This window comes from Indicator indicator, chromosome 16 (genome assembly GCF_027791375.1).
Source record: "Indicator indicator isolate 239-I01 chromosome 16, UM_Iind_1.1, whole genome shotgun sequence".
Classification (NCBI taxonomy): domain Eukaryota; kingdom Metazoa; phylum Chordata; class Aves; order Piciformes; family Indicatoridae; genus Indicator; species Indicator indicator.
This window is the reverse complement of record NC_072025.1, coordinates 13,593,686-13,619,924: the sequence shown is the minus strand read 5'-3', so window position 1 is coordinate 13,619,924 and position 26,239 is coordinate 13,593,686. Positions and strand designations below refer to the sequence as shown.

Here is a 26,239-nt window from a genome sequence, read left to right as displayed (position 1 = left end):
GCATGTCTGGCTTTGTTGTGTTCTGCATCCCCTCACAGCCGAGAGGCGGCTCTGGGTGCTGCTGGGGACCAAGCAGCGAAAACTCACTCCAGTTGTGTCTCCTTTTCTCCCGTGAGACATCCCTGTCATAACGACAGGAGAAATTAACGGCTTGAGGCAATCCGATTAACAATTAATGCTTTGTCTTAGTATTTATTGTAAAGCAAAGCATTCATTTCCTCGCATAATTGTAAGAGACGCTGCGCTTCCTCAGGAAACATCCTTCAGGTGAAGCACCCCGCGGCCCATTCCGCTTCTCCTCCCAACCGCCGCTATTCGACGTTAGCCCGCCCCTCTCGGGTCCCGGAGCTGCCGGGTGTCCCACTGGCAACACAACCCTACTCGCCCCATCACCGCCACGCCACCCGCCCCATCACCGCCACACCACCCGCCGGCGCCACTCGTGCGCTCCGCACAACATGGCGGCTCCCCCGCGGCGGCAGGCGGCGCCAGACAAGGGCCAGTCCCAGGGGCGCCGGAAGAGGCGGGACCTGCGCAGGAAGAGGCGGAGCCCTCACAGCCCGCTGCCGGCCGGCGAAGGGGGCGGGGTGGCGCGCCGCGGTGGCGGCGCCAGCGCAGCGTTGGGGCCTGTCCCTGTCCCTCCCCACGGGGCGGGAGCGGCCACGGCGGCGCGACCACGGCCCTGCGACCACGGCCCTGCCCCCGCCTAGGCTTTCACTCCCCGCTCCCCTCGGCCGCCCCGGGCAGCCCGCTCTCCTTTCGGTTCCTCTTTTCTACCCTGCAGTCTCGTCGCCTTCAGGGCTCTCCGCTGCCAGGGATGCTCCCGGCCCCCTGGGGCAGCGTCGCCACCCGCCGCCCGGCTCCTTGAGCAGCCTCCCTGCGTCCCCAGTCTCCTGTCCCAGCTTTTTCTCTCTCAGGTGCGGGCGGAGGTGGTGAGCGGGTGAAGCCCCCGCCCGGCGGCCTCCTCCATGGTGGGCTTCGGGGCCAACCGGAGGGGCGGCCGTCTGCCTTCTCTTGTCTTCGTGGCACTGCTGGTGGTGATCGCAATCCTCGCTTTCAACTGCTGGAACGCCTCGTCCCGCCAGGCCCTGCTGCAGGAGGAGGTGGCAGAGCTGCAGAGCCAGGCCAAGCGCACCGAGGTGGCCCGTGGGCGCCTGGAGAAGAGGAACTCCGACCTGATGGGCAAGGTCGACTCCCACAAGAAGCAACTGGAGCAGAAGGAGGCCGACTACAGCCACCTCAGCAGCCAGCTGCAGGCCAGGGACGGCCAGGTGAAGAAGTGCGAGGACAGCAAGGTAAAGCAAAGGCTGCCTGGGGGCAGCGTGAGGGTCCCCCGGGACCCTGCGGGGTGGCTGTGCCTGGGTGGGGCACCGTTCGTTCTTCCCTGGTGGTGGCCGGTGCCTCTGCAGCGCCTGGAGCCTGAGCATGGGATAAGCCGCCGGAGGCACTGATTTCTATACCTGGTGCGTTTGGTTTGGTGGCTGTTGGGACATCGTTGTCTTTCCACAACTCCTTGAAAGGAGATCGGAGCCAGGTGGGAGCTGGTATCTTCTCCCAAAGAACAAGGGGCAAGATGAGAGGCAAAAGGGCTCAAATTGTGCCGGAGGAGGTTTAGATTAGATAATTGGGGGAAAGTCCTTCACTGAAACAGCGCTTAAGCCCTGGCCCAGGCTGCCCAGGGTAGTGGTAGAGTTTCCATCCGTAGGAAGGTTTCAAAGCCATGGAGATCTGGTGGTGACCTGGCAGTCCATGGTCAGACTCCATGATCTGAAAGGTCTCATCCCATCTACACGAGTCTGTGGTTCTGTTTGCAGCACGCTCGGATTTCTCAATGCATCCCAGAAGAGAGCTGAGGATCCGGCACAGGCAGTGTGTGTACTAGCAGTGCAAACACTCACAGCTCGCTGTTTGCCAGATGGCTTTTTTTAATTTAATTTTTTTTTTTAATTAGCTTTTCTCCTCTGCTGAGCTTATTTGATCTCTCGTAATCAATTCAAAAGCTCCTACATAGCCCTAAAAGCAGAATTTGCTTGGTCTGAAGGACAATGAGACAGGTATAAAATGCTGAGGTGTAGCACCCCGAGCTTGTTTTTCCCCTGTCTGTCTCAAAATGCCTGGCACATCAGGCTCTGCTTCTCATGCAGCCAGCGTGTACTTGGAAAGCCAAAATTCTTGCAGCTGACAGCAGGTGTCATTTTCATTAGCTGCTAAGGGACAAGCTAATAGAAAATTCAGCTTGCCCTTTTATGTGGTGGTGGCCTGGGGATTTCTTTTGTTCTGGAGGGGGAATGAGTGAATGCCTCAGCTTTGTTCTGCTCTCACAACCCTCCCAGGCAGCTCTTGACAGAGGAGGTGAGCAGACGAGTTCCATCCTCAGCCAGGGATGGTGGTGTGCACTTTATTTGCATGCAGTTCCTAATTCTGCTAATTGAATGCTGCTTGGCACAGTAGGATTTATGGAAATCTCACCCTCTCAGGGTTATTACTGCCTGAGTTTGTTTTTTCTAGCCCTTTCGTGTCACACATTTGATGAGCAGCACAAGAAAAAGCATTTAATTGTCATAGGAAAATCTGAAATGCCAGGGGGTGAGAACTAGATGGTCCTCAAGGTCCCAAATCATTCAATGAATGTCTCATTACAGGCTCATTCAAATCGATTTAGTTTGCATTAAAGTCCTGTTTTCTTTCCTACTGAACCATTAAAAGGAAGCCATTTGTATGTTCAACAAACTTTCTTTTAATTTTTTTTTTCCTTCTTAGATTGGACTTCTGAGATTTCTTAGGTTTCTTCCTGAGACTGGAACAAAAAGCCTGAGGAGAGATTTAATGGTGGATACTCATGCTCTCCACAGGAGATAAAGGCAGCTGAGACCATAGATTAAAAATATTAGAATGACAGAATATTGTGATGCTGTAAACTGTAGTTTAATTTACAAGTATTCTATACAGAAAGCAAAGTAGTTAAGGCTGAGTAAGTGAGACTGAGCTCAAATTAAAGCAGTTAAGATTTTAACAAATATGCTTCTCCTTGTAAAAGAAAATTGGTGGTTTTCTAAAAGACTCTTGGGCTTTTTGGGGTTGGTTAGGTTTTAACTGAACTTCTACAGTCAAATAGAGGGCAAATAGGTTTAGTTGTCATTGTCCTATTTGATAAAAACAAGCAGCCAAAGGTGGTGGTAGCCTGAAAACCCAGGAGGTGGGCAGTCATGGCATGGAGTTGGAATTCCCTTTCCCATGCTGTTGGGGATCTTCCCTCTTCCAACTCAAAGCCATCACCCCTCGTCCTATCACTACAAGCCCTTGTTAAAAGTCCCTCACCAAACTGATTTTTTTACCAATGATCTTGAGATTTTTACCTATGAAATTTGAGGAGTGAAGATTTAGACTAGGAAGGAATTCTTTACAGTGAGGGTGGGAGACACTAGAACAGGTTGCCCAGGGAAATTGTGGATTCCCCTTCCCTGGGAGATGTTCAAGAACAAGTTGGATGGGACCTTGAGCAACTTGGTGTAGAAGGAGGTGTCCCTACCCATGGCAGGGGGGTTGGAACTGGATGATCTTTAAAGGTCTCTTCCAACCCAAACCATTCTGTGAATCTCTGGATCTTAGTCCATTTGTAAAATGCAGGAGTTGTAACAAGCCACCGGCACTGATGCTTCCCAGGGTATCAAGTGATCACAGCAGGCTCTGGTTTTTACCACAGGTCAGCTCTGCTTTATGCTTCTTTGTCCTCCTAAGAGAGTCATTGCCTTGTGGACATGCAGATCAAATGTACATTTCCCAGTGCTGAGGCAACTGGAATTTCTGCAGGCAGCTTCCTCCTAGCTCGGTGGTGTCTGTAGTCAAACCCAAACCATCCCTCTCCTCCCTCCCCTGCGTGTGTAATGAGCCAGTCACACTGCACCAGAACACTGTCTGCTCTTAGGAGCAAATGTAGTAGTGTGACCTTGGATTTAAAAACAAAAAAAAGACAAGAGAAGTCATGAGTTCTTGAGAATTCTCTTCTTCTGTCACCCTGTGAGGAGCTTATGATCTTCTGGAGCTCAGAGCAAAGCAAAGAGCTCTCTCTTGGAGCTCCTTTTGGGAGGCAAAGAGGCAAAGATGGTTGCCCTGGTGTTTGGTCAGCACAAGTTTCCTGAGGGTTTCGTGCTTTTTTTTATACCATGCCTTGAGGAAACTTTCTCACAGCTTTACACATCCCTTTGCAATAAGCTCAATGAAATGACTGAGTGGCAGGAATTGGTGGTGGAGAGCTTCCAGGTGGCAGCTGTCCGGAGGTTCATAGCTCTGTTTGATTGCAGCTCTCAGGAGCTGCCTTCCTCCTTCCAGAGCTGTCACTGGCAGTGCCAGGTGGGTAACACAGCCTTGCCCCTTGGCTGGTGCTCCACAGGATGAAACTGTTGAGTGAAATGTCCTGGGGAGCAGCTGGGGAAGTTCCTTTTGCCAAAACTCCCTGAGAGCTCCTCAGGTTGCAGTGCTGTAGCTTTACAGCAGTGATGTTGAGAGCATCTTCCAGTCTTACCTTGTGTTCCTGATGGTCACAGTGTCACCTGCAGTGCTGTACTGATTGTGTGATAGTTGTAGAATTCTAGAATCACAGAACTGTTTGGGATGGAAAATATCTGTAAGCTCACAGAGTCTAACCCAGCACTGCCAGGTCACCATCAAACCATGTCCCTCAGCACCACATCTGCACAGCTTTGAAACCCTTCCAGGGTGGGGACTCTGCCACTGACCTGGGCAGCCTGGGCCAGGCCTTGACAAGCTTCAAGGGGAAGAAACTGTTCCTCATGTCTGATCTAAACCTCCCTTAGTGCATCTTGAGGCCATTTCCTCTTGTCCTGTCTCTTGTTTCTTGGGAGAAGTGACCAACCCCTACCTGGCTCCAGCCTCTTTTCAGGCAGTTGTAGAGAGCCAGAAGGTCTCCCCTCAGCCTCCTTTCCTCCAGGCTGCTCCTCACCCTCAGCTGATCCTCACCAGCCCTGTTCTCCAGCTCTCTGTTGCCCTTCTCTGGATCCACTCCAGCCCCTCGGTGTCCTTCTTGGAGTGAGGGCCCCAAACTGAACCCAGAATTCAAGGTGTGCCCAGTACAGGGGAACAATCCCTGTTGTGATCCTGCTGGCCACACCATTGCTGATCCAGGCCAGGATGCTGGTGACCACCTTGGCCACCTGGGCACACACTGGCTCACCTTTGGCAGCTGTCAGCCAGCACCCCCAGGTGCTTTCCCACCAGGCAGCTGCCAGCAGTACCTGTTCTGGAGAAGGCAGCTGGTAGGCGTAGAAGGATCCCGGAACTGTGGCATGATCTTGTGCAAACAGACTTCTGAAGAGCTTTCCTGTGCTGTTCCAGCACATGCCCCAGCCATAGTTGGGAGTGCCCAGGCTGGTGAAGCTGCCCAGAGGATCAGGGCCAGCTGCTTGTGCTGTGGCAGGCACTTCAGAGTTTGCTCTTGCTAGATAAAGCTCACAGGGAGGTATGGGTGAGTGTTTCCCATTTACCACCATTTCATCAGGAAGCAATCCCACCAGTGTCCTGTCCTGCAGCACACAGATAAGCTCCAGCCTGTTTGTCACAATGTTCCCCACTGACCGTTCCAATCCAGCCCTGGAGGGTTGCCTGGTGTGGAGGTAACTCCAGCATGTGCTGGGTTTTGGGATGTGTTTTCCCTCTGCAGAGCTCGTTGGGCTACAGAGAATTTGTCTTCTGCATCCCAACTGCTCTGGAAGGAGAAACAGGAGCAGAACAAATTGGTCTGGACTCAAGGAGGACACAGCTCAGAGAACTGGACTTGGGCCATGGTTTGTGGAGTGTGATTTTTGCATGTGTAGGTGGAACAGATCCCATGAATCACAAAAAAGCCTCTTCCCTTTCTCTCCTTCAGATGAGGGACAGCTGAACTGTCAGCTGAGCTCTTGGGGATGTAAATTCTGTCACTTCTCCCTGAAAGTCAGCATCCCCAAAGTGAAAGATTGTGTGATAAAACCAGTGCAATCTTCATCCAGCTCCCACCAACAGACAGCAGCTTTGGAAGGAGAAACAGGAGCAGTACAAATAGGTCTGGACTCAAGGAGGACACAGCACAGAACTCCCCCAGCCCCCTACAAGCCCAGTGGTTTCTGGGATGAGCAGAAGCCAACCAGTGGGGAGGCTTCTGTGGGATGAATTTTGAAGATGAAGGTTGGAAAACCAAACTCCCTGCCTCCCAGCATCTCTTCATTTGTAGATGCATTGGGTTCTGGGAGAGGAGAGTATTGGACTGGAAGGCAGGAAAAAAATTGGTCATTATTGCAGATGGCTTTGCAAAATAAGGCAGGATGCTTCATTAATGTTCAGTAAATCTTTTTCATGTGTTCTCCTGTCCTGATGACACAGATTCATAGAATGGTGTGGGTTGGAAGGGACCTTAAAAATACCTAATTCCAGTCCCCATGCCATGGGCAGGGACACCTTCCATTAGACCAGGCTGCTCAAGGCCTCATCCAGCCTGGTCTTGGGAGGGGGCATCCACAGCCTCCCTGGGCAACCTGTTCCAGTGTCTCACCACTCCCACTGGAAAGAATTTCTTCCTAATCCCCAATCGAAATCTTCCCTCCTCAAGCTTCAGTGCCTTCACTTAACAGCTGTCACCCTGGGCATGCTGGAGTAGAAAGCCTTGCAGAGGATGCTTCAGTGGTTCCACATGAAGGTCCCACCACAGGCTTACTTGTGCTTTTGAACTGAAGCATGAGGTGTCAGGAAGATGGGGCCAGACCCTTCTCAGTGGTCCCCACTGACAGGGCAAGAGGATGTAAGCTTGGACATATGAAGTTCTACCTAAACATGAGAAGGAACTTCTTTTCTTTGAGGGTGGCAGAGCCCTGGAGCAGGCTGCCCAGAGAGGTGGTGGAGTCTCTTCTGGAGATGTCCCAGCCCACCTGGATGTTTTCCTCTTTGTCCTGCCCTGGGTGATCCTGCTCTGGCAGCAGGGGTTAGACTCTATGATCTCCAGGGGTGCCTTCCAACCCCCACCATTCTATGACTCTTAACACCAAAACATTGGGTAGAAGGTTACAAAAACCATAAATAATTCACTGAAAGGGAAGGTGGAGGTGGGTGGAGGAAGTCTGAGAGCCAGGGTGTGTGAGGGTTTGGTTTGTTGTGACAGGAAATGTGGGTGACTGCCTCAGACACTGAGCTACAGAGGAGGGCTGGGAGCTGGAGTAGCCTCTGTCTTAAGGCCTGTGACAGAGGAGATGTCTTTGTGCTTCACTTTGGGATTCTGACAGGTAGCTCTGACCTTGTCACCCCAAAGTGACAACCCTTTTCCCAGCACCCTTGTAGAGTGACCATTTATATGTCAGTAGTGCCTGATTTATATGTAGAGTGCCTGATGAGGGTGAGAAGCGAAGAAACCACGACCATTTCTTGGGATCATAGAATCCTAGAATGGTTTGGGTTGGAAGGGACCTTAAAGGTCATCTAGTTCCAACCCTCTGCCACGGGCAAGGACACCTTCCACCAGGCCAGGTTGCTCGAGGCCTCATTCAACCTGGCCTTGAACACCTTTGGGGAGGGGACATCCCTGGGGCAACCTGTTCCAGTGTCTCACCACCCTCACTGGAAAGAATTTCTTCCTAATCTCCAGCCTAAATCTCCCCTCTTGCAGCTCAAAGGCATCAGCCCTCATCCTATCACTAACAAGCCCTTGTCAAAAGGATGTTCTCCACCTGCCTCTGTGCTCATTTTTGGTTTTACACCTCTCTTCATGTAAGAACAAGACCAAGCATCTTTCCTTACTGACTTCGTGCCCATGCATTTCTTATTTGTTTTAACTGCTATTTTTTTCCCCTTTACTAAAAATAGCAAATTAAAAGCTGCTGTGGGAGTCTGCTGGTGTCAGAGTCTCTGTTAAAAATAAAATGTGTTAGGAATTTTAGGCAGCATCACAGAAAACCTTTACTTTAAATACACGTTAGGTAAAAATGGGGTTTGCTGGTGGTGCTGCTCATTTATTTTTACACACTTAAGCTTTGACACTGGCAATTCACCATCTCTTCCTGCAGGGTGTTTATTTTAGTCCTGACAAGCTACTTTTTGATAGATGTTCTGGAAATAGCTCTAGGTCCTTCTTAGCCAAGCCTAAATCCAGTGTTTAGCTTGGAGAGATCACTCACAGATAACTGAGCAGTGGTTTGAAGCTGGAGCAGGGAAGATGTAGGTTGGACATTAGGAGAAAGTTCTTCACAATGAGGGTGGTGATAAACTGGAACAGGCTGCCCAGGGATGTGGTGGAGACTCCATCCCTAGAGACATTCAAGGTCAAACCTGATGTAGGACTGAGCAACCTGCTCTGGTTGGAGATGTCCCTGCTGACTGCCAGGGGGTTGGGCAAGATGCCCTTTGAGGGTCCCTTCCAAGCCAATGCAATCTGTGATTAACAAGGCAGACAAACAGCCCTGAGTCCTGTGCTCCAACCCTTGTTCCCTGCTGCCTGTGTGCATTTCAATCTCACCATTCCTTCCTCCCAGGTGAAGCTGCAGAACAACATCTCCTATCAAATGGCAGACATCCATCGTCTGAAGGGTAAGGGGGTTATGGCCACTGCTGATGGGGCAGGCTGGCAACATTTGGGTGGGGTTTAACTGCCAGGTCCTGCAGAACAGACCTGAAAGGAAAGATCAAGTGGTGCTGGAACGTCCCAGGGGGTGACATACTGTTGTGTTTTACATGGGCTGGCTCAGCATAGGGTTGGCTCTTGTTGGCTGTCTGCAAGAAGAACATCTGCTCCGGCACCGCTCACTTCCAAGAGATTAGAATCACTTTCATGACCAACTACACAGCTCACTGTAGTTTGGATCAGCAGTGCTGAGCAGTGCTGGGTTAGAAAAGGTCCAGGAAACACCTTCTAAGGCCGATCCATACAAACTTGTGTCTTACTGTGTGGGCTTCCTAGAAGCCTGGGGCAGTGAGCATGCCAGCAGACACACTTGGTGTTTTTGCCTGGCTCTGTAGTCACATCCCCTTGAGGCACACATTGGATTTCCCCATCCTCCCACCACCTGCACCCAGGTTCTTCAGCAAAAACAGCCTCACAGATAGGTTTTCCTGCAGCAAACCCCAAGCCAGGACTGGGGTTTTGCCATGGTGTCAGAAGAATTGTTCTGTCCTTCAATGACATTGGCACACCTCACTAAATTGGCCTTTGTTTTTTTTTTTTTTTCCCAAGTGAGGTTAAGAATCTTTCCATTTGAACAAACAACATAAACCTTGAGCAAATTTGGAACCTGCCTGGCAAGCTGTACATGCTGTGGGGCGTTTTTCCCCTCTTATTTCTATATTAATGTCAATGAAGTTGTTTTTATTTGCTCTTCCCTCCAGAACAACTGGCAGAGCTGCGCCAGGAGTTCATCCGCCAGGAAGATCAGCTTCATGAGTACAAGAAGAACAACACTTACCTTACCAAGAGGTTGGAATATGACAGGTGTGTGTCTTCAAGAGTGGTGGGGATTGTGGGGAGAGGTGTGCTGGACATCTGTAGTTACTAAAAAGGGCAAATTAATCCTCTTTCTGCCAGTCCTCAAACTGGAGTGGCGCTCACTTGGTAGTGAACTTTGACTTACCTAGTTGTTTGATTTTGAAGTTCTACCTTTTTGTGGTGTTCTGCTCCTCCACTCAAAGTGAGCTGTGATCTAAAAAAAAAAAAAATCTTGATTCATTGGAACTGTGTTGGACAATTTTAAGTCTGCATGTTTGTTTTTTTTTCGTAACATGGAGATCTTGTAGTGATAGAATGAGAGGGAATGGATGGAAGCTTGAGGAGGGGACATTTAGGTTGGAGATTAGGAGGAAATTCTTTCCAGTAAGGGCGGTGAGACACTGGAACAGGTTGCCCAAGGAGGTTATGGATGCCCCCTCCCTGGAGGTATTCAAGGCCAGGTTGGGTGAGGCCTTGAGCATCCTGGTCTAGTAGAAGGTGTCCCTGCCCATGGCAAGGGGATTGGAATTAGATGATCTTTAAGGTCCATTCCAACCCAAACCATTCTGTGATTCTGTAAATCCTGGTTAACAACTACTGTGAAGAACTTAATCCACACAGTTCTGGTAGCCCCTAAGGTTGCTAACTGCTGTCTGTCTAAAAGTGTAACTTTATTTTTTTTCAACTGCAGTTGAAGGGATTGAAACTTTTAAGTTGACTTCAGCCTTTTATGATGGAGAAGCAGGAAAACATCTGAAGTTCTGAGGAATGGGAGAGATGAACATTAGAAACTTTCACCTACACAAAAATACTCTGCATGGTGTTGAGTGTTTGTGGGAGACTGGAGTGTTTTAGAACTGGGTTGATGTCTTTGTGACTTGTTGGAGAAGTTGTGGCACTTTGCTGTTATTCAGATCTTGATGTTTGAGTTGGTAGCAGTAATTGATAGCAGTAGTTGTGCATCTTGTGTGTCAACAGCCATGAAAGATACCTTGCTCTTGCAGTGGTGACAGATTAACTGTCAAGCTTGACTTCCCTGTTGCTTGCCTGCTTTTGAAGGAAACATTCACAGATTCATAGAATGGTTTGGGTTGGAAGGGACCTTAAAGATCATCTAGTTCCAAACCCCCTGCCATGGGCAGGGACACCTCCCACCAGAGCAGGTTGCTCAAGGCCTCATCCAACTTGGCCTTGAACACCTCCAGGGAGGGGGCGTCCAGGACCATTCTGTTTATTTCACTATTTTTCTGCTCTGTCCCAATTTTCCCCCAGTTATGCTTTCTTTCTGTGTCTGGTCCCTTCCCACTCCATACTCATTCCAGCCCAAGACTTTTTTGGACTATTCTGGTTGAGATTTAACTTTGGCTTTTTGTGCCAGTTCATTTTTTTCTTTTTCCCCCTCTCCATTTTATTTCTGGGAGAGCAGATGCACCAAATGAAATACAGCTAACAATGTGTTTCTAATCAAGTCTGCAGTGTGGGCAGCAGATCAAGGAGATGAGACTGCAACATGAAGAAAACATCAAGAAATTAATGGACCGAGTTGTGCGGGAACAAAAGGTAATGAGCAGCTAAGTTTCTGTTGCATTAGAAGAGCTGATTGTTTTGAGGCAACATTTCAGATCTGTGGAGGCCTTGGATGTTAGGAACAGTTTCTTTCCCTTGAAGAGTTGTCAAGGCCTGGCCCAGGCTGCCCAGAGCAGTGGTGGAGTCCTCATCCTTGAAGGGGTTTCAAAGCTGTGGAGATGATGTTCTGGGGGCCATGGTTTGGTGGTGACCTGGCAGTACAGGGGGAATGGTTGGACTCCATGAGCTTGGAGGTCTTTTCCAACCTAAATAGTTCTGTGATTCTATGATTCTCACCCCTAACTTTCAAGTATCACCCTGCACAGCCCTGATAAGTTTTCTGCCTTTTTGGCTCAGGCAGTGAACTGAGCCTTGAAGATCAGGCTTCCTTCTTTGCTGCAGCCTCCTTGGTGATATCATTGCTGAGGATTTCAGCTGCTTCTTTGTAAACTGGATATTATTTTACAGCTCTCCAGGGTAGGATCTGTGTTCTTACAACATTATATATGTTATTGTACAGAGGAACCTGATCTCTGCTGAGGCTTCGAGGTGCTAATGCGATGCAAGTAACAGTGGTGTTTGAGTGGTGCCAGGAGGGTAATTACATGGTGCAAGCTGCCAGTAGAACAGGGGCCTCTTTCCTACAGACAGATTAAATAACCTCCATTTCTTAGCTTCTCATTTCCTGGCTTCATCTCTGTTTGCAAACACTTCAAATAAAAAGGCAGATTGAAGTAGATCTCAGTCAGATCTTTCTCAAAATCTAGAACAGAATCTCTGACCTGAGGCTTAAGGCTTCTACTTAAGAGCTGCCCACACCAATATTGATGTCACAGGGCCTTGCTGGTCTGTTTTCTGTTCAGTTGTGTCCATGCCCTCAGGATTCAGTTTGGCATACAGGGGACTTCTGCTGTTGTTAAGATACCACCAAAATCAAGCACATAAATATGAGTAAGCTTGAATTTGAGCATGTTTGGTTTGTGATTTTTCAGGGATCTGCTTAATATTGATTTCCTTATGAATTTGTTCTAGCAGGCCACACAAAAAATTCAGTCTAGTAAAGACACTGAAGTCAGTCCCAATAATGATGACCAGGCAATATCTAAGACTGTTCAAGAGGCAGAAGATGAAAACACAGTGAAGAACGAGCAGCCTTCAGACCACGCTGTAAATGGCAAAGGTACTCCCTTCTTTTGGTCATTCCTGATAGCTCTGGGGCCAGTGGTGCTGTTTCCTTTGCTGTCACACAGAATTGTGTGTTTCTCTGCAGTGCAATGGTGAATTCTTTGGCTCAGATCACTTGATAAGCAGCATGTGATTGTGCCAAGTTAGAGTCTGATGTCCTTCTCAGGGCCTTTTAATGACAATAGCTCCCTGCATATTTTTGTGTTCATTTTGTTGGCTCACTTGGCATCTCCTTCCTCATGTGGCCAGTTGTGACCTGGGGATGGCCTCTCTGCTCCCTGTGGGATGGTCTTGGGGTGAGCTATAGGGAAGGGACAGCTTGTTGGAGGGCTGGAGTCTGCATGGAGAAGGTGACTGGGGGTGAGGAGCACCAAAACTCCTCTGAGAAGTCTCTAGGTCATTAAGGCAGCAGGGACAGTGGGGACCTTTGCTTGGCAGGGGCTGTACAGGAAACTCTTGGCCAGTAACAGCTGTGGGTGTTTCCTCCCTGTAGGCCTCTCCCAAAGGCAGAGGAGTTCTTTTTGTTCCCACTTGGTGCTGCTGAATCAGCACCTTCTTGTATCAGCTCAGTGTGTGTGTTCCAGCCAGCTTCTTGCTGCAGGCTCTCCTCACTCTGCTACCTGCAGCAGTGTGTCCTCTGCCCATCCTTTCCTGAAGACTGCAGTGACTTGGGAGCACTGCTCCAGAGCAGCAGTGACTTCAGCAGTACCAAATCAGGAGTGTTGTGGTTGTGTTAGCAGTATGGGACATGTTCTCTGGATAAAGGACTTTTCTTCTGGTCTTGGAGCCTTACACAAGAGGGAAATTTGCTCTTCAAACTCAAGGTGAATAAGGCAGAATGTCCTTTTCGTGTCTTGCAGAGAAAATCAAACCAGGAGGAGATGCTGGCATGCCTGAGATAGAAGATAATGATCCTGCTAAAGCTGAAGATACTCCCACTGGTTAGGAAAAGACTCTAATAGTTTCACATTTGGGTTCTTGGTGGTGGTACCCTGATGGAATAAGATGAATGTTTTGTAGTGAATGGAAAGCTGAAAGTCTGCCTCTGGCAGTAGAATTTAAGTGGGGTGTAAAATCTCCTCGTTTTGCCTGGGCTTTAGTGGTTTGAATGGTCAAAACTGAATGCTTCTGGTAACTAACCCCTTCAAAGTATTGCATTTTATATGTTCATCCGTGGTTTAAAAACAAGTGAAGAACTGGGGGAAAAGAAAGCTTTAGAGGAAGACCTGGTAATGTAGTGTCTGTTTCCTGTTAATGCTTTTGCCCATGTCTTTTGTTTTAGCTCTGAAGAAGCCACTTATTTCAGCTCCTAAAAGTGAGGCTCATCAGCCTGTGATAAACTTGCCAACTGAACAGCCCCATGCTCCAAATCTGGCACCAGGTAAAGTCTCATTAGCAGGTGACAGGTCAGCATTTTGTAGGAAACATCATGAAGCCTCTCTTCTGGGTCTGAAGTGGTTACAGAAACAAAACCAGGAACTTCTGCAGGATACAGGCTCGGGAGGATCCTTAGTCTGGCACTAAGGGTGTTGGTTGTAGGCTCTCTTCTTCTCCCAAGTAATTTCTGAGCCTTTTGACCAACTTCAGCCAAATCTGAGTTAGAAGTTTCAACAGCAGTTGAATAGAGGAGAGTAATTAAAGTCAGGGTTCTTCCTTAGGGGTGCTAACTAGACAGGGCTGCAGCTTATGTCAGGAGTTGGTTGTTGATCTCCTGGTAGCCAGTTGTACTCAGACATTAAAGAGCAGGACTGTCACTGCTCAGTGTCCTCCTGTTTGTGTCAGCAGCTCCCTGGAGAGTGATGTAGGTGAGATTTAGGACTTGAGAGAACTGCACTGAAAGGATTTAGAAGAATTGCTGTTAGAAAGGACACAAATCCACAGAACATACAGGTAGTGTAGTGCTCATGGATCAAGACACTTTAATGTCAGAGAGAACATGCCCTGATCCTGCCTTGGGTTAGCTACAGTGCAGCCAGCAGGACCAGTGAGGGGATCATCCCCCTGTACTGGGCACTGGTGAGGCCACACCTTGAATCCCAGGGTCAGGTTTGGGCAGGAAGGACACTGAGGGCCTGGAGCAGGTCCAGAGAAGGGCAACAAAGCTGGAGAAGGGTCTGGAGAACAGGGCTGGTGAGAAGCAGCTGAGGGAACTGGGGTTGTTCAGGCTGGAGAAAAAGAGGCTGAGGGGGGACCTCATTGTGCTCTAGAGCTACCTGAAAGGAGGTTGGAGCCAGGTGGAAGTTGGTCTCTTCTCTCAAGGAACAAGCAACACAACAAGAGGAATGACCTGAGGTTTTCCCAGAGGAGGTTCAGGTTGGACATGAGGAACAATTTCTTCCCCTTGAGGGCTGTCAAGGTCTGGCCCAGGCTGCCCAGAGCAGTGGTGGTGTTCTTATCCCTGGAGGGGTTGCAGAGCCATGGAGATGTGGTGCTGAGGGCCATGGCTTGGTGGTGACCTGGCAGTGCTGGGGGAATGGTTGGACTCCATGAGCTGAATGGTTGCTGCCAGCCTGAAGGATTCTCTGACTCTGGTTAGGTCATACCTGCACTGCAAGCAGTGTGTGAAGTACTGCCCTGCTGAAACCCATGAGCTGTAGGGTTTGTATTTGAGAGGTGACCAAGCAGCTGGAGGTTTGTTATGCCCATTAGTGATTCTTTTGGGAAAAGGCAGCAGAAGTGTTCCCTAATTTCTTCCCCATGGCAGTGGATGCCTCAGCAGGTTAGAATCCCAGAGCCAGTGAGCTCACAGCCTGTGCATCCCTAAAGCTGATCGTTTCCAAATGTCAAGACTTCGAAGTAATTAGACTCTCTTTGTTGTTCTGAGGTTCTCCTTCACTTTTTTCCTTTAATTAATCAGAAAACAAAAGCTGCCAAGTGAAAAGCTTGCCTGAGAGTTTATCAAGAGAAGGTTTGAAGCGAGTTCCAAGGGTTCCAGGCTTCTCTGTGTTCCTCAGTTGTGTAGTCCTGTGACTCTGGTTATTATTTTTAGCATAGCTCCTGTGACCTACAGCAACCTTCTCCTCAGATCATAGCTCTTGAAACAAGAAATGATGCTTAGGAGATTTGCAAAGCAGAATTGGCAGAAAGATAACAAACTGCATAAAGGTGATGTTAGTGCTTGGGGCTTCATCAAGCACTTCAGCAGACACAGCAAATCAGTTCAGAAGGTGGCAGCTTGGAGTTGATTTGGTCCTGACGTGGCATGAATTATCTTCTAGCCTTCTTTTGGAACCCTGTGAAAACCAAAGGTGCTTCCTCACCCCCCAGGTCTGCACAGTGACACTGATGGCAACGCTGACATGGCCAAGGAGATCCCTCCAAATTCTTTCCAGCACTTAAATTTTGGAGAAAACATGGAAAACCCAAAGGAACACAGAATTGAGACAGACCACATAAAAATCCCAAAGAGCAGAGTGAGTGACCTGCAGAAGATGAAGCAAAGTAAGTTGGCCAATCCTTTAATCCCTTTGTGTTCTCTTTGTGATGGACCACTGGAACCATTGCAGTGGGTGGCCTTCTGGAAAGGAAGCCTGAGAAGAAATGTGACATGCTGTGGATGATGGATGCAGCTTAGAGAGAGATACTCAGTTGTTTAAAAAAAAAAAAACAATCCTTGATAGTAATTTAAATGCTTTTGGAAATCACTACACACTTAAATTAAGTCAAGACTCCCCACAGCTCCCTGAAGGGAGGCTGGAGCCATGTGAGTCTTGGATCTCTTCTCCCAAGGAAGAAATGATAGGACAAAAACCAATGGCCTCAAGTTTCCCCAAGGGAGGTTTCAGTTGGACATGAGGAACAATTTCTTCCCCTTGAGGCTTGTCAAAGCCTGTCCCAGGCTGCCCAGGGCAGTGGTGGAGTCCCCATCCCTGGAGGAGGGGTGGAGGTGTGGTGCTGATACTTGGGTGCTGGCTAACAAATGATGTGAGGGGTTCAGCAATGGAGAAGTTTGTAACCATGAAAGTAGCCAGTACCCAAAGGATGAAAAATTAGCTGTGCAGAGCAAGTGACAAAGAGCAAGTGAGCAGCTCAGTCAAGAGCTGATGTGGCCAGCAGTGGCTATTGGTCATGAGCAGGTGTTGGAAGTGAGGATTTTCTTCTGGGATGTGTTACCAGGAGTGTCTGATAAGGATCTGGTTTAACTGGTGAGGCCATCAAAGAGAGGTGGTGCAAAGCTGGAAGGAGTTCAGGGGAGAGGAAAGAAAAGAGGACAGGGTTTGTATGAGGAGGGGGAAAAAGCTCTGAGAACACCATGGTTGAAGAGTCAGGGAATTCACTTCAATTCACTGCTCTGTTGTTGGGGATTTTAAGAAACAGATCTTCAGGGAAGGCTTCAATTGTCTCAGTGTCCCTGGTGGATCTTTCTGCTGTAGGTGTGTTCAAAATGGGCCTGCAGCCTGTGCAAGCCTTGTTTCCACTTCCTGTATCCTGAGATGTGCCAGACTCTAGCTGAGTGAAGGAGCATCTTGAAGACCCCACTCTTGTCTGAGTGACTGCAGCTGAAGTGACAGAGCTCCCTGTGCCAGTCCCTGGGCTTGCAGTGGGTTTTGGCTGTCTCCACAGTGATGAATGAAAGGGTCTGGATGTGTGGGCAGGAGCAGTGAATGGGATGTCTGTTGTAGGCTGTGAGTGGTACCTGAGAGTCAGACACATCACAGGTTAGTCTTTTCTCTTTGCTGCTTCCTGTTTGGAATCACTGACAGTGCACATTGCAGTGAGAGACTCTGTCACACACACAGGAACACACTGGCTAGCAGGACCAGGCCAGGGATTGTGCTGGGTCCTGGGAAAGCCACAACTCAAATCCTGGGTTCACCTTTGGGTCCCTCACTCCAAGAAGGACATCAAAGAGATTGGAGAAGGTCCAGGGAAAGGCAGTGAAGCTGGTGAAGGGTGTGGAGAACAGGTGTAGTGAGGAGCAGCTGAGGGACCTGGGGTTGTTCAGCCTGGAGGAAAGCTGAGGGGAGACCTCATTGCTCTCTACAACTCCCTGAAAGAAGATTGGAGCCAGGTGGAGGCTGGTCTCTTCTCCCAAGGAATGAGCAAGAGGACAAGAGGAAATGGCCTCAAGTTGCACCTAAGGGGAGGTTTAGGTTGGACATTAGAAGAAACTTCTTCCCTGAAGGGTTTCTCAAAGACTGTAACAGGCTGCCCAGGGAGGTGGTTGAATCCCTACCCCTGGAAGTGTTTAAAAGCCACAGAGATGTGGTGCTGAGGGATGTGGCTTAGCACCAGCCTTGGCAGAGTTAGAGAATGGTTGGATTCAGTGCCCTCAAAGGTCTTTTCCAGCCAAAGCAATTCTGTGATTCTATGAAAAGATGCTTTGGTCTTTTATTTTATTGAATAGATTTTAAAAGGAGCTTTGGTAGCAGGTACAGAGATGGGCACACTGTGGGTGTTTGGTTTCAGAAGCAGCAAAAGCTGGAAATGACTGCAGCAGGGTCAGGATTTGTGCTCTTAGGTGGCACCTTGGAGAATGCTGGGTGCAGCAGAGCTCCAATGAGGCTGCTGTTCCAGGTTGTCCTTAGCAATGAGCCTATGGACAGCTGCTCTGAGTCCTGTTTGCAGGGATCCAGCCTTGAGTCACACCTCCTGTCAATACAGAGCTCATTCCAGCAGGTTTTAGCAGCAGTGACATCCTCCTGGGGCTGACACTGACCTCTTGTGCTTCAGGACGAGTTACTCCACTGTGCCTCAGGCAGTCAGTCCCTGCAAAGGGGACCAGTCAGGTTTGGAGTGATTGGAGATCCACTATGCCATCAAGATCCCAGATCCTAGCTGTCTGCTTCAGAAAGCAGTTGGTGCATTGCTGGGTCCAGCCACCTGTGACTCTTACTCTGTTGTTTGTCTAAAGGGTTGGTGCCCCCAGGAGTCTTTCATGTGCCTTGTGTTAGAGTGTGGATGTTCTCCTGGTGGTGTGTGAGAAGTCACCTCCTGCCTCAGGCTTTTGTACTCCTGACTCTGCAGTGGAGCTTCTGTCAAGCCTGCCCAGCCTAAAATGAGTGCTGGGGGTAGGGGGTTGTGAGCTCAGCTTCTCCTGCCTTGGTTTGCAGCAGCTTGGGCTGAAACACCAAACTGCTCAATCAGGATGAAGCATCCCTAGGGAAGGAGCAGCTGCCTCTGAGGCTGTGTGGGGACCTGAGCTCCCCAGAGCTGTCCAGTGGGCTGCTGGAGTCAGCTGCAGCTCCTTGCTCTGCTTCTAGGATCTCTGGTTATTATTTTAACCTTTTCTTCTTCAGACTGTGGGGTACTCATCTGTCACTTGTTGGCTTCTGCATACCTGGAGGTTTGGTTTTCCTGTAGGTTCAGAGGGTTCTGTTGTCTTTCCACAGCCTGTTTGATATTTCAGGTGGGAATTGCAGAGTTCTCCCTGCTTTTTGTGTACTGTGGCAGTGTCCAGACCCACAAATAGCAGCAAGGGTTCCTCAATTAGAGGGGAAGAGAGAATGGAGAACACATTCAACTTCTGATCCCAGCCTTTGCTTGCTTATTGAATGAAAAGAACCAAATCTTCTGTTTCTGTCCATCTGAGCTGCACTAGATGTGACTTTTTGATAAGCTCTGGTTACTGTTCTGGTGTTGGTGTGCTGCTACTTAGGATCTTTTTCACTCTTTTCACCAACATTTCATTTTCCCCTCTGCCTGCTGTAACCCCAACCTCCTTTTCAACACCAGTGTTGGAACCATACCCACCAGTGAATTGCTTCCACTGCAAATCACCACCTGCCTTGGCAGAGTTTTTTCTCAGCCCATTTCCAGTCCTTATCCTGTTTTAATCCCAGTTTTTCACTTGCACATGATCCCTCCAGACTCTGCAGACTCAGTGCTGTGCTCTTTGGGCAGACTGACCTGAGCAGATCTCCTTGTGTCCCATTACACACCAGCTCTGAAGCCAACATCACACCTTCAGCTCTCATTGTGTGCTTGCTTCACTGTTTGTCATCTCCTACTTCCAGCTAATTCTCTTTTTTTCTGTGGATTGTTTCAGTGTCTGGAACTATGTTTCATTCTTTGGGAGACAAAGATGGTGGGTTCAGAACAGCCTGAAAAGTGCTAAAGGACCAGAGTGTGAAGCCAGGTGGATGAGGTGGTTAAATAGAGCAGAGTGGAGATGCAGGGCAGATCTCTGCTGAGTTGTCAACACAGAGCACACTCTGCAGGCATCACCATGGCTGAGGTCAGCAATGTACTGCTCTGTTGGGACAGGAAAATGCCAAGCCTGCTCCAGAAGAAAACTAGGGACAAACCCTAGGGAGCTTCCAGAGAAGCCTAGGGACAAACCCTTCCCCTGGATGCTTCCAGAGAAGCCTAGGGACAGACCCTTCCCCTGGGAGCTTCCAGAGAAGCCTAGGGACAGACCCTTCCCCTGGGAGCTTCCAGAGAAGCCTAGGGACAGACCCTTCCCCTGGGAGCTTCCAGAGAAGCCTAGGGACAGACCCTTCCCCTGGGAGCTTCCAGAGAAGCCTAGGGACAAACCCTTCCCCTGGGAGCTTCCAGAGAAGCCTAGGGACAGACCCTTCCCCTGGGAGCTTCCAGAGAAGCCTAGGGACAGACCCTTCCCCTGGGAGCTTCCAGAGAAGCCTAGGGACAAACCCTTCCCCTGGGAGCTTCCAGAGAAGCCTAGGGACAAACCCTTCCCCTGGGAGCTTCCAGAGAAGCCTAGGGACAGACCCTTCCCCTGGGAGCTTCCAGAGAAGCCTAGGGACAGACCCTAGGGAGCTTCCAGAGAAGCCTAGGGACAAACCCTTCCACTGGGAGCTTCCAGAGAAGCTTGGGGACAAACCCTTCCCCTGGGAGCTTCCAGAGAAGCCTAGGGACAGACCCTAGAGAGCTTCCAGAGAAGCCTAGGGACAAACCCTTCCACTGGGAGCTTCCAGAGAAGCCTAGGGACAGACCCTAGAGAGCTTCCAGAGAAGCCTAGGGACAGACCCTAGAGAGCTTCCAGAGAAGCCTAGGGACAAACCCTTCCACTGGGAGCTTCCAGAGAAGCTTGGGGACAAACCCTTCCCCTGGGAGCTTCCAGAGAAGCCTAGGGACAAACCCTTCCACTGGGAGCTTCCAGAGAAGCCTAGGGACAGACCCTTCCACTGGGAGCTTCCAGAGAAGCCTAGGGACAGACCCTTCCACTGGGAGCTTCCAGAGATGCCTAGGGACAAACCCTTCCACTGGGAGCTTCCAGAGAAGCCTAGGGACAGACCCTTCCCCTGGGAGCTTCCAGAGAAGCCTAGGGACAGACCCTTCCCCTGGGAGCTTCCAGAGATGCCTAGGGACAAACCCTTCCCCTGGGAGCTTCCAGAGAAGTCTAGGGACAGACCCTTCCACTGGGAGCTTCCAGAGATGCCTAGGGACAGACCCTAGGGAGCTTCCAGAGAAGCCTAGGGACAAACCCTTCCACTGGGAGCTTCCAGAGAAGCCTAGGGACAAACCCTTCCCCTGGGAGCTTCCAGAGAAGCTTAGGGACAAACCCTTCCACTGGGAGCTTCCAGAGAAGCCTAGGGACAAACCCTTCCCCTGGGAGCTCTCCAGCATTTCAAGACAACATTTGCTAGTGTTGTTGGGTCAGCAGAGCTGGGGCTGTGTGGGGATGCTTGCTCTGGCTCTGTCCTTGCTCCAGGGAGTGAAGCTCAGCACCACCGGATTGCCCAGGATCCAGACACTGAAGGATCCAGAGGCGTCCATAAGCCATGTGGTTCTTCTTCCCTCTCCCCCTTTCCTCCTCCAGCTGAAGCTCTCCAGAGCCTGAGACTGTCTTCCCCTGCAGCCTGGTGAGAGCCTTGCTGTTTTCTTTCCTCTCTGCTTCTGACTGAATCCTTTGCCTACTCCACAGGCCGGTTCTTTGATGAGAACGAGTCCCCTGTGGACCCGCAGCAGGGCTCTAAGCTGGCAGATTATAATGGGGATGATGGGAACGTGGGTGAGTACGAGGCAGACAAACAGGCTGAGCTGGCTTACAATGAGGAAGAGGATGGTGATGGTGGAGAAGAAGACGTCCAAGGTGAGCTTGGGCCTTGTCTCCATCCCACTGTGATGAAACCCACGCTGTTGACTGTGTGTAAAGCTCTGTGATTTGGGGTGGATTTCCAGCACAGGAGGACTAAGCTGCAGGCAGTCTTGGCAGCTGGGTCTTGCTGTCTTTGAAAGCAAGGTTCCAGCAGCTCTCAGGGAGAGGATTCAATACCCTACTGCACTCCTGTGTACAGCTTCTGCTAGGCAAACACAGACCATTCCAGCAATGGTTTTTGTCTCATCCCCCACCCCCAGAGCTGTTCCTTTTGCCATCACTAAAGCAATTACCAAGCACAGAAGTGCCCTGCTTCTGACAGCCACTTTTGTCCCCCTTCCCTGCAGGTGTGGCATGCACCCAGGGCTGGATTGAGCAATTCTAAGCCATCAGTTTTTGTGCCTTCTACACAGATTCAACAGGCCCCTGCTTTTCCTTTCTAACCAAGCTTGCAGCCTCAGGAATCCTGTACCAGCCTAACCCCTGGATGTGCATGCTGACCCCTGGTCCTGCATGGCAGCCTGTCCCCTCTCGTTGTTTGTCTGCCATCCTCCATCCAGCTGTTTGGTGATGTCTTGGGGAAGGTTTGCATGTCTGCAGGCTGAAAATGTTGCCCTATATATATATATATATATATGGTGTTAAGGAAGTGGGAAACGGGGTGGGGAGGGGAAACACCCTGATTAAAGTTCATAGATTGGTTTGGGTTGGAAGGGACCTTGAAGATCATCTAGTTCCAACCCCCCTGCCATGGACAGGGACACCTTCCACTAGGCACCCTGAATTTGTTCCTCCTACAGCAAGTTTTTAGTTGCTAGTTTTCCAGGTGTGTGTTTAATTGGTGTAATTAATGGGAAAAGCTGAAAAAAAAAAAAAAAGAAACAACAGATTTCTGGGGGCATGCAGCTAACTCTGCAGTGTCAGCAGTTTGGGGCTGGGCTGGCAGCTTGAAAGTCATGAGCAAGCAAAAGAGAAGTGTGGATCAGAACCCTGAGCAATTAATGAACTTACTGATTAAATGGAAAGGCTGCTGCTGCTCCAGAGGATGTGGCCTCTTGTGTTACACTTCTGCTCCACACCAGTGGGGTGGGTTTTAGTCACTCTGGCTTGATGATGATGTCTGTTCCTCAGGATGGGGTGTTGCTGGGCTGTAATTTGCTTGTACAAGCTGCCTTCCAAGTGAGGGTGCACAGGTGGAGAGCTGCTGCTGTGGAAGCAGACCTGCTTCTGATCATTCTGAGCACAGGGTGAGGAGGAGAGCATGGTTTGCTGGGCACCTTTGTGTGTCTGAGCTCTGCAAATCAGAGCAGTTGTTGGGGTTTTGATGATTTGTAGTTGAGTTCCCCTTAACAGAAGATGACAGCTGGCTCCTCATAGTATAGTTCCTTAACTGCCCTTCAGCACAGGATCTTTGAGGTGCTAATCAAGGCCATGGAGCTGTGACTAAATCTCTCTTCAACCATTCACCTTTGGGCTTGCATTTACACTTCTGCAGGGAGGAGGAGGAGGTCTTTACAATGAGGCTGGGGAGACATGGGAACAGGTTGCCCAGGGAGGTTGTGGATGCCCCTTCCTGGAGGTGTTCAAGGACAGGTAGGATGAGGCCTTGAGCAACCTGGGCTAGTGGGAGGTGTCCCTGCCCATGGCAGGGGGTTGGAACTGGGTGATCTTTAAGGTCCCTTCCAACCCAGACCATTCTGTGATTCTGTGACTGGGCAGAGGCACAGCTCTTGCTGCACCCCAGAGCTCCATGATGGTTTGCTTCCCACCATGTTGCTGCAGTGGTCTTCACATGGAAGCTGTTGGCCTTGGCTAGCAAGAGCTGGCATCATGTTTGCTTTAAACCATTCCCAGTGGTGTGAACAATGCAATCCAAAGCTGGCTGGAAGTGACCTCATAAAACCATTTCCCTGTTAGCTGTGGTACCTCTCAGGTTACTGCTCGGGCAGCTTTAAATTTGGACTTGGTGACAATCTCTTCTCTGATCACCCCTCAGCATATCTGTGTAGACACAATGGATTTAATTAAAGAGTGCCTTCTAGAAGCTGCTTCATGAAGAATGGGCTGAGCAGGGTTTGTTCCTACCTCAGACTTCATTTCCCAAGCCCTTTGTTCTGTTGTTTCCTAAGAACTTGTTGACTTGCTGTGATGCAAGTCAACGTGCCTGGCAAGGGGTGCTTCCAGAACCAGTGTCTGCTTTAGTCTCTCTTTGTAGGGTAGAAGAAGGCAGAACTGAGGTAGGGTTTGGAAGGGGGGAGGGAGGGAGAAAAAAACAATCTGAATTTTTGTCTAAAACCTATCAGGAAAACATCACATGGCTGGAAGCAGCAGGCATGTGGCATCTGCAAACAAAGCCAGTTCATTAGCTGTGGTTTTCTGCTGCCACCAGAAGTCTGTGGGCCTGGGGCTGGAGGCATCTGAGGAGCACACACCAGTAGGTTGGGGGATGTGTCAGTCTCCAATACCACCTGCTCCAAGTGCAAGGTGAAACTCCAGAGTTGTTGGCTCCTACTACAGTTGGTGTTTTTTGTGGTGACTGGGTGGTGGAGGATTGTACAATCAAGTGACAGCTGTGTGCTCTGAAGTAGTTTCTTGGTGACCAAAAGCATGTGCTGTGTAGATCAGCCTTAGCTCTTGGCTGTCAGGAGCAGATCACCATCAGGTCCCTGCCTCATGTGCAGGCTGATGAGTTGTGATAAAATAATGATGAGTAACTGTTGTGGAAGTGCTGAAGAGCTGCAGGTGGTTTCTCAGCTAGTGAAGGTAACCCTAAACTTTGCTTTCCATACCTCTGAGCAGCCACCTTCCCTGAAGGTGAAGGAGCACAGCTCTGAAATGCAGCAGAAGCTGAGGAACTGATGCAAAGTGGGGTTTGGGAGCTCTTTCACTTAGGGAGGGAAGAAAGGTGAGGACCCACACAGGAGAGATCTGAACTACACAGCAGGTAGAACACAGAACATTTCACATGCTCTGAAGCATCCCTGAAGGTGCCTTTTCCTGATGGATTTTGGGGACATGCTGTAGTAAATGGTTATTCTGAGGATGCACAAGCTCGGAGGGGTGATTTTTCAGGAGGCTGAAAATCCAAAAGCAGAAGTCACAAACTAGGAATTTTCAGGTTCAGGTGGAACCTCCTGGGTTCCAGTTTGTGCTCATTGCCCCTTGTCCTGTCACTGAGCACCACTGGCAAGAGCCTGGCCAACCTCTTGTCCCCCACCCTTTAGCTCTTGCTGAGCACTGAGCAGATCCCCTCTGGGGCTGCTCTTCTGCAGGCTCAACAGCCCCAGGGCTCTCAGCCTTTGCTCCTCACAGAGATGCTCCTCAGCATCTTGGTAGCCCTCATGATGCCAGCTCTGTAGATACCCAGCAGGTACAGATGCTGACAGCAGAGTTAACTCCAGCATCAGTCAAAATCCCATCACTGAGAAGAAATGTGCCAGGCTAGGTTTGTGGGGAAGGTGTCCTCTGCCTCATCTGAAGAGGAGGTGGGACCAGTATTGCCTCAGCCTGCAAGGGTCATTGTCCCAGGGGTGCCCAGCCTGGGTGGAATCTGCCAGCTGTTAACTCTAGAGCAGGATAACAAATGGCAACGTGACCTCCCCGAGTGGTTGACTTTGAAGATGGGTGTTCTGGGAGCTTTGACACCTTTCTAGGAGGATTCTCCAGTTCCAGCAGGCAGTTTAACCAGTTCTGTCATCTCCTAAGTCACTCAATGTCTGGAATAAAGCCCAGGACGCTGTCCCAGGGGGCTGCCCTCATGGCCCCACAGTGTTCTCTGTGTTCCCAATGACTTCATCCCTGTGAGCAGAGCAGCCTGGTTCTGGGGGGGGTGAATGAAGGGGAGGGGGACACGTTGGTGTTTGCAGCATGCTCTAGGAAACTGTGCTTAAATATTTTCTCAGTAGCATCATCACATCAGATTCCATCTGAGTGCTCTCATTGCAGATGATGAGGAAAGAGACCTGCAGAATGACCTGGCGGATTACGGCAAGTCACGCTTCAGCGATGGCGTCCTGTGAGGTGGGAGTGGGCTGAGAGGAGAGCTCAGCTGAGGAACCTGAGGTGCTGCAGAGCTGAACCATTTCTACTTCAGCATTTCTTACTCTGAAGGAAGCTGCTGATGAAAAGTGATGAGGAAACTCCAAAAATCTGTGAAGTAAGGAAGGGGAGGAGACTTTCTGTACAGATGTACATAGTTGTACTCTTGCAAACGGTATGAAACCTACAGGTCTGTGCTGGCATCCAGCCAGTCACTCAGACTGCACCTTCTGTAATGATCTCTCCAGTTAAACCCAGCACTAGCAACAGGGCTGAATCGTTTCTGCCACCCAGAAAACTTTGTAAGCTGCAGAACTTGTACAGTTTGTACCTGATGTCACAAACACCCTGTGGAAACAGACAGCCAAAGGACTCCTTTTCTATACCACCCCAGCTGGTCCCACCAGAGCTGTGTCTCTCTGACTGCAGGTGAGCTGAGGATGAAAACTGAGTGCTCAGAGTGTTGCTCCTTCCTTCATTTCCCTGGATAAAGGTCTTGGGAAGCAAGTACCATCCTGGTTCTCATGTACCGTGACCAAATCTTGTAGCTAGAGCTGGAAATCAGCAATAATAGAATGAACGTTTGGTACATTCTGAGAAGTTGTGTCACTTACATTGAAAAGGTGACAAAAAGAATGGGGCCCAGCTTGTAGGAGAGCTTTGTGTGGGTGTTGAAAGGTGTTAATGAGGAACAGACAACTCTACAACAGCTTTGTGGGACCTGACTGGGAGAAACAGCCCCTCTTACCCTTGGCAGACACGCTGCATGTGCTGCCACTGTCTCAAGAGCATTGTCCCTCCTGTGTCACAGCCACTCCAGATGGTTTACAATGTTGTGCTTTGGTACAGGACTCAACATCCTCCATGTTTCGTGGTTTGAGTTTTTCCATCAGGTTTTGTCACTCAGAACCTTTTGGTACCTGTCTGAGTTCCTCCATCAGAAGGTCTGTCAGTCAGAACCTTTGGTATCTGAGTTCCTCCATCAGAAGGTC

General features: G+C 49.7%; 1 protein-coding gene across 2 annotated transcripts; it reads left to right on the top strand.

The window, feature by feature from the left end:
- The first annotated feature begins 968 nt into the window (after window positions 1–968).
- Window positions 969–26,239, top strand: GOLM2 (golgi membrane protein 2). 2 transcript variants are annotated; one of them, XM_054387845.1, is made up of 10 exons: window positions 969–1,295; window positions 8,511–8,565; window positions 9,361–9,463; window positions 10,927–11,017; window positions 12,059–12,203; window positions 13,069–13,149; window positions 13,491–13,589; window positions 15,476–15,649; window positions 21,036–21,203; window positions 25,155–26,239. In XM_054387845.1, the coding sequence occupies exons 1-10, from the start codon at window positions 969–971 to the stop codon at window positions 25,226–25,228; spliced, it is 1,317 nt and encodes a 438-aa protein (XP_054243820.1). In that variant the 3' UTR covers window positions 25,229–26,239. The 2 variants fall into 2 exon arrangements, with proteins under 2 accessions (XP_054243820.1, XP_054243819.1); XM_054387844.1 differs by having other exon boundaries at window positions 12,056–12,203.

Coding starts and splice junctions, on each gene's coding strand:
- GOLM2 (XM_054387844.1), top strand. CDS start 969: ATGGTGGGCTTCGGGGCCAACCGGAGGGGCGGCCGTCTGCCTTCTCTT. Junction 11,018..12,055: donor GAGTTGTGCGGGAACAAAAG/GTAATGAGCAGC, acceptor AATTTGTTCTAG/CAGGCCACACAAAAAATTCA. Junction 15,650..21,035: donor CCTGCAGAAGATGAAGCAAA/GTAAGTTGGCCA, acceptor CCTACTCCACAG/GCCGGTTCTTTGATGAGAAC.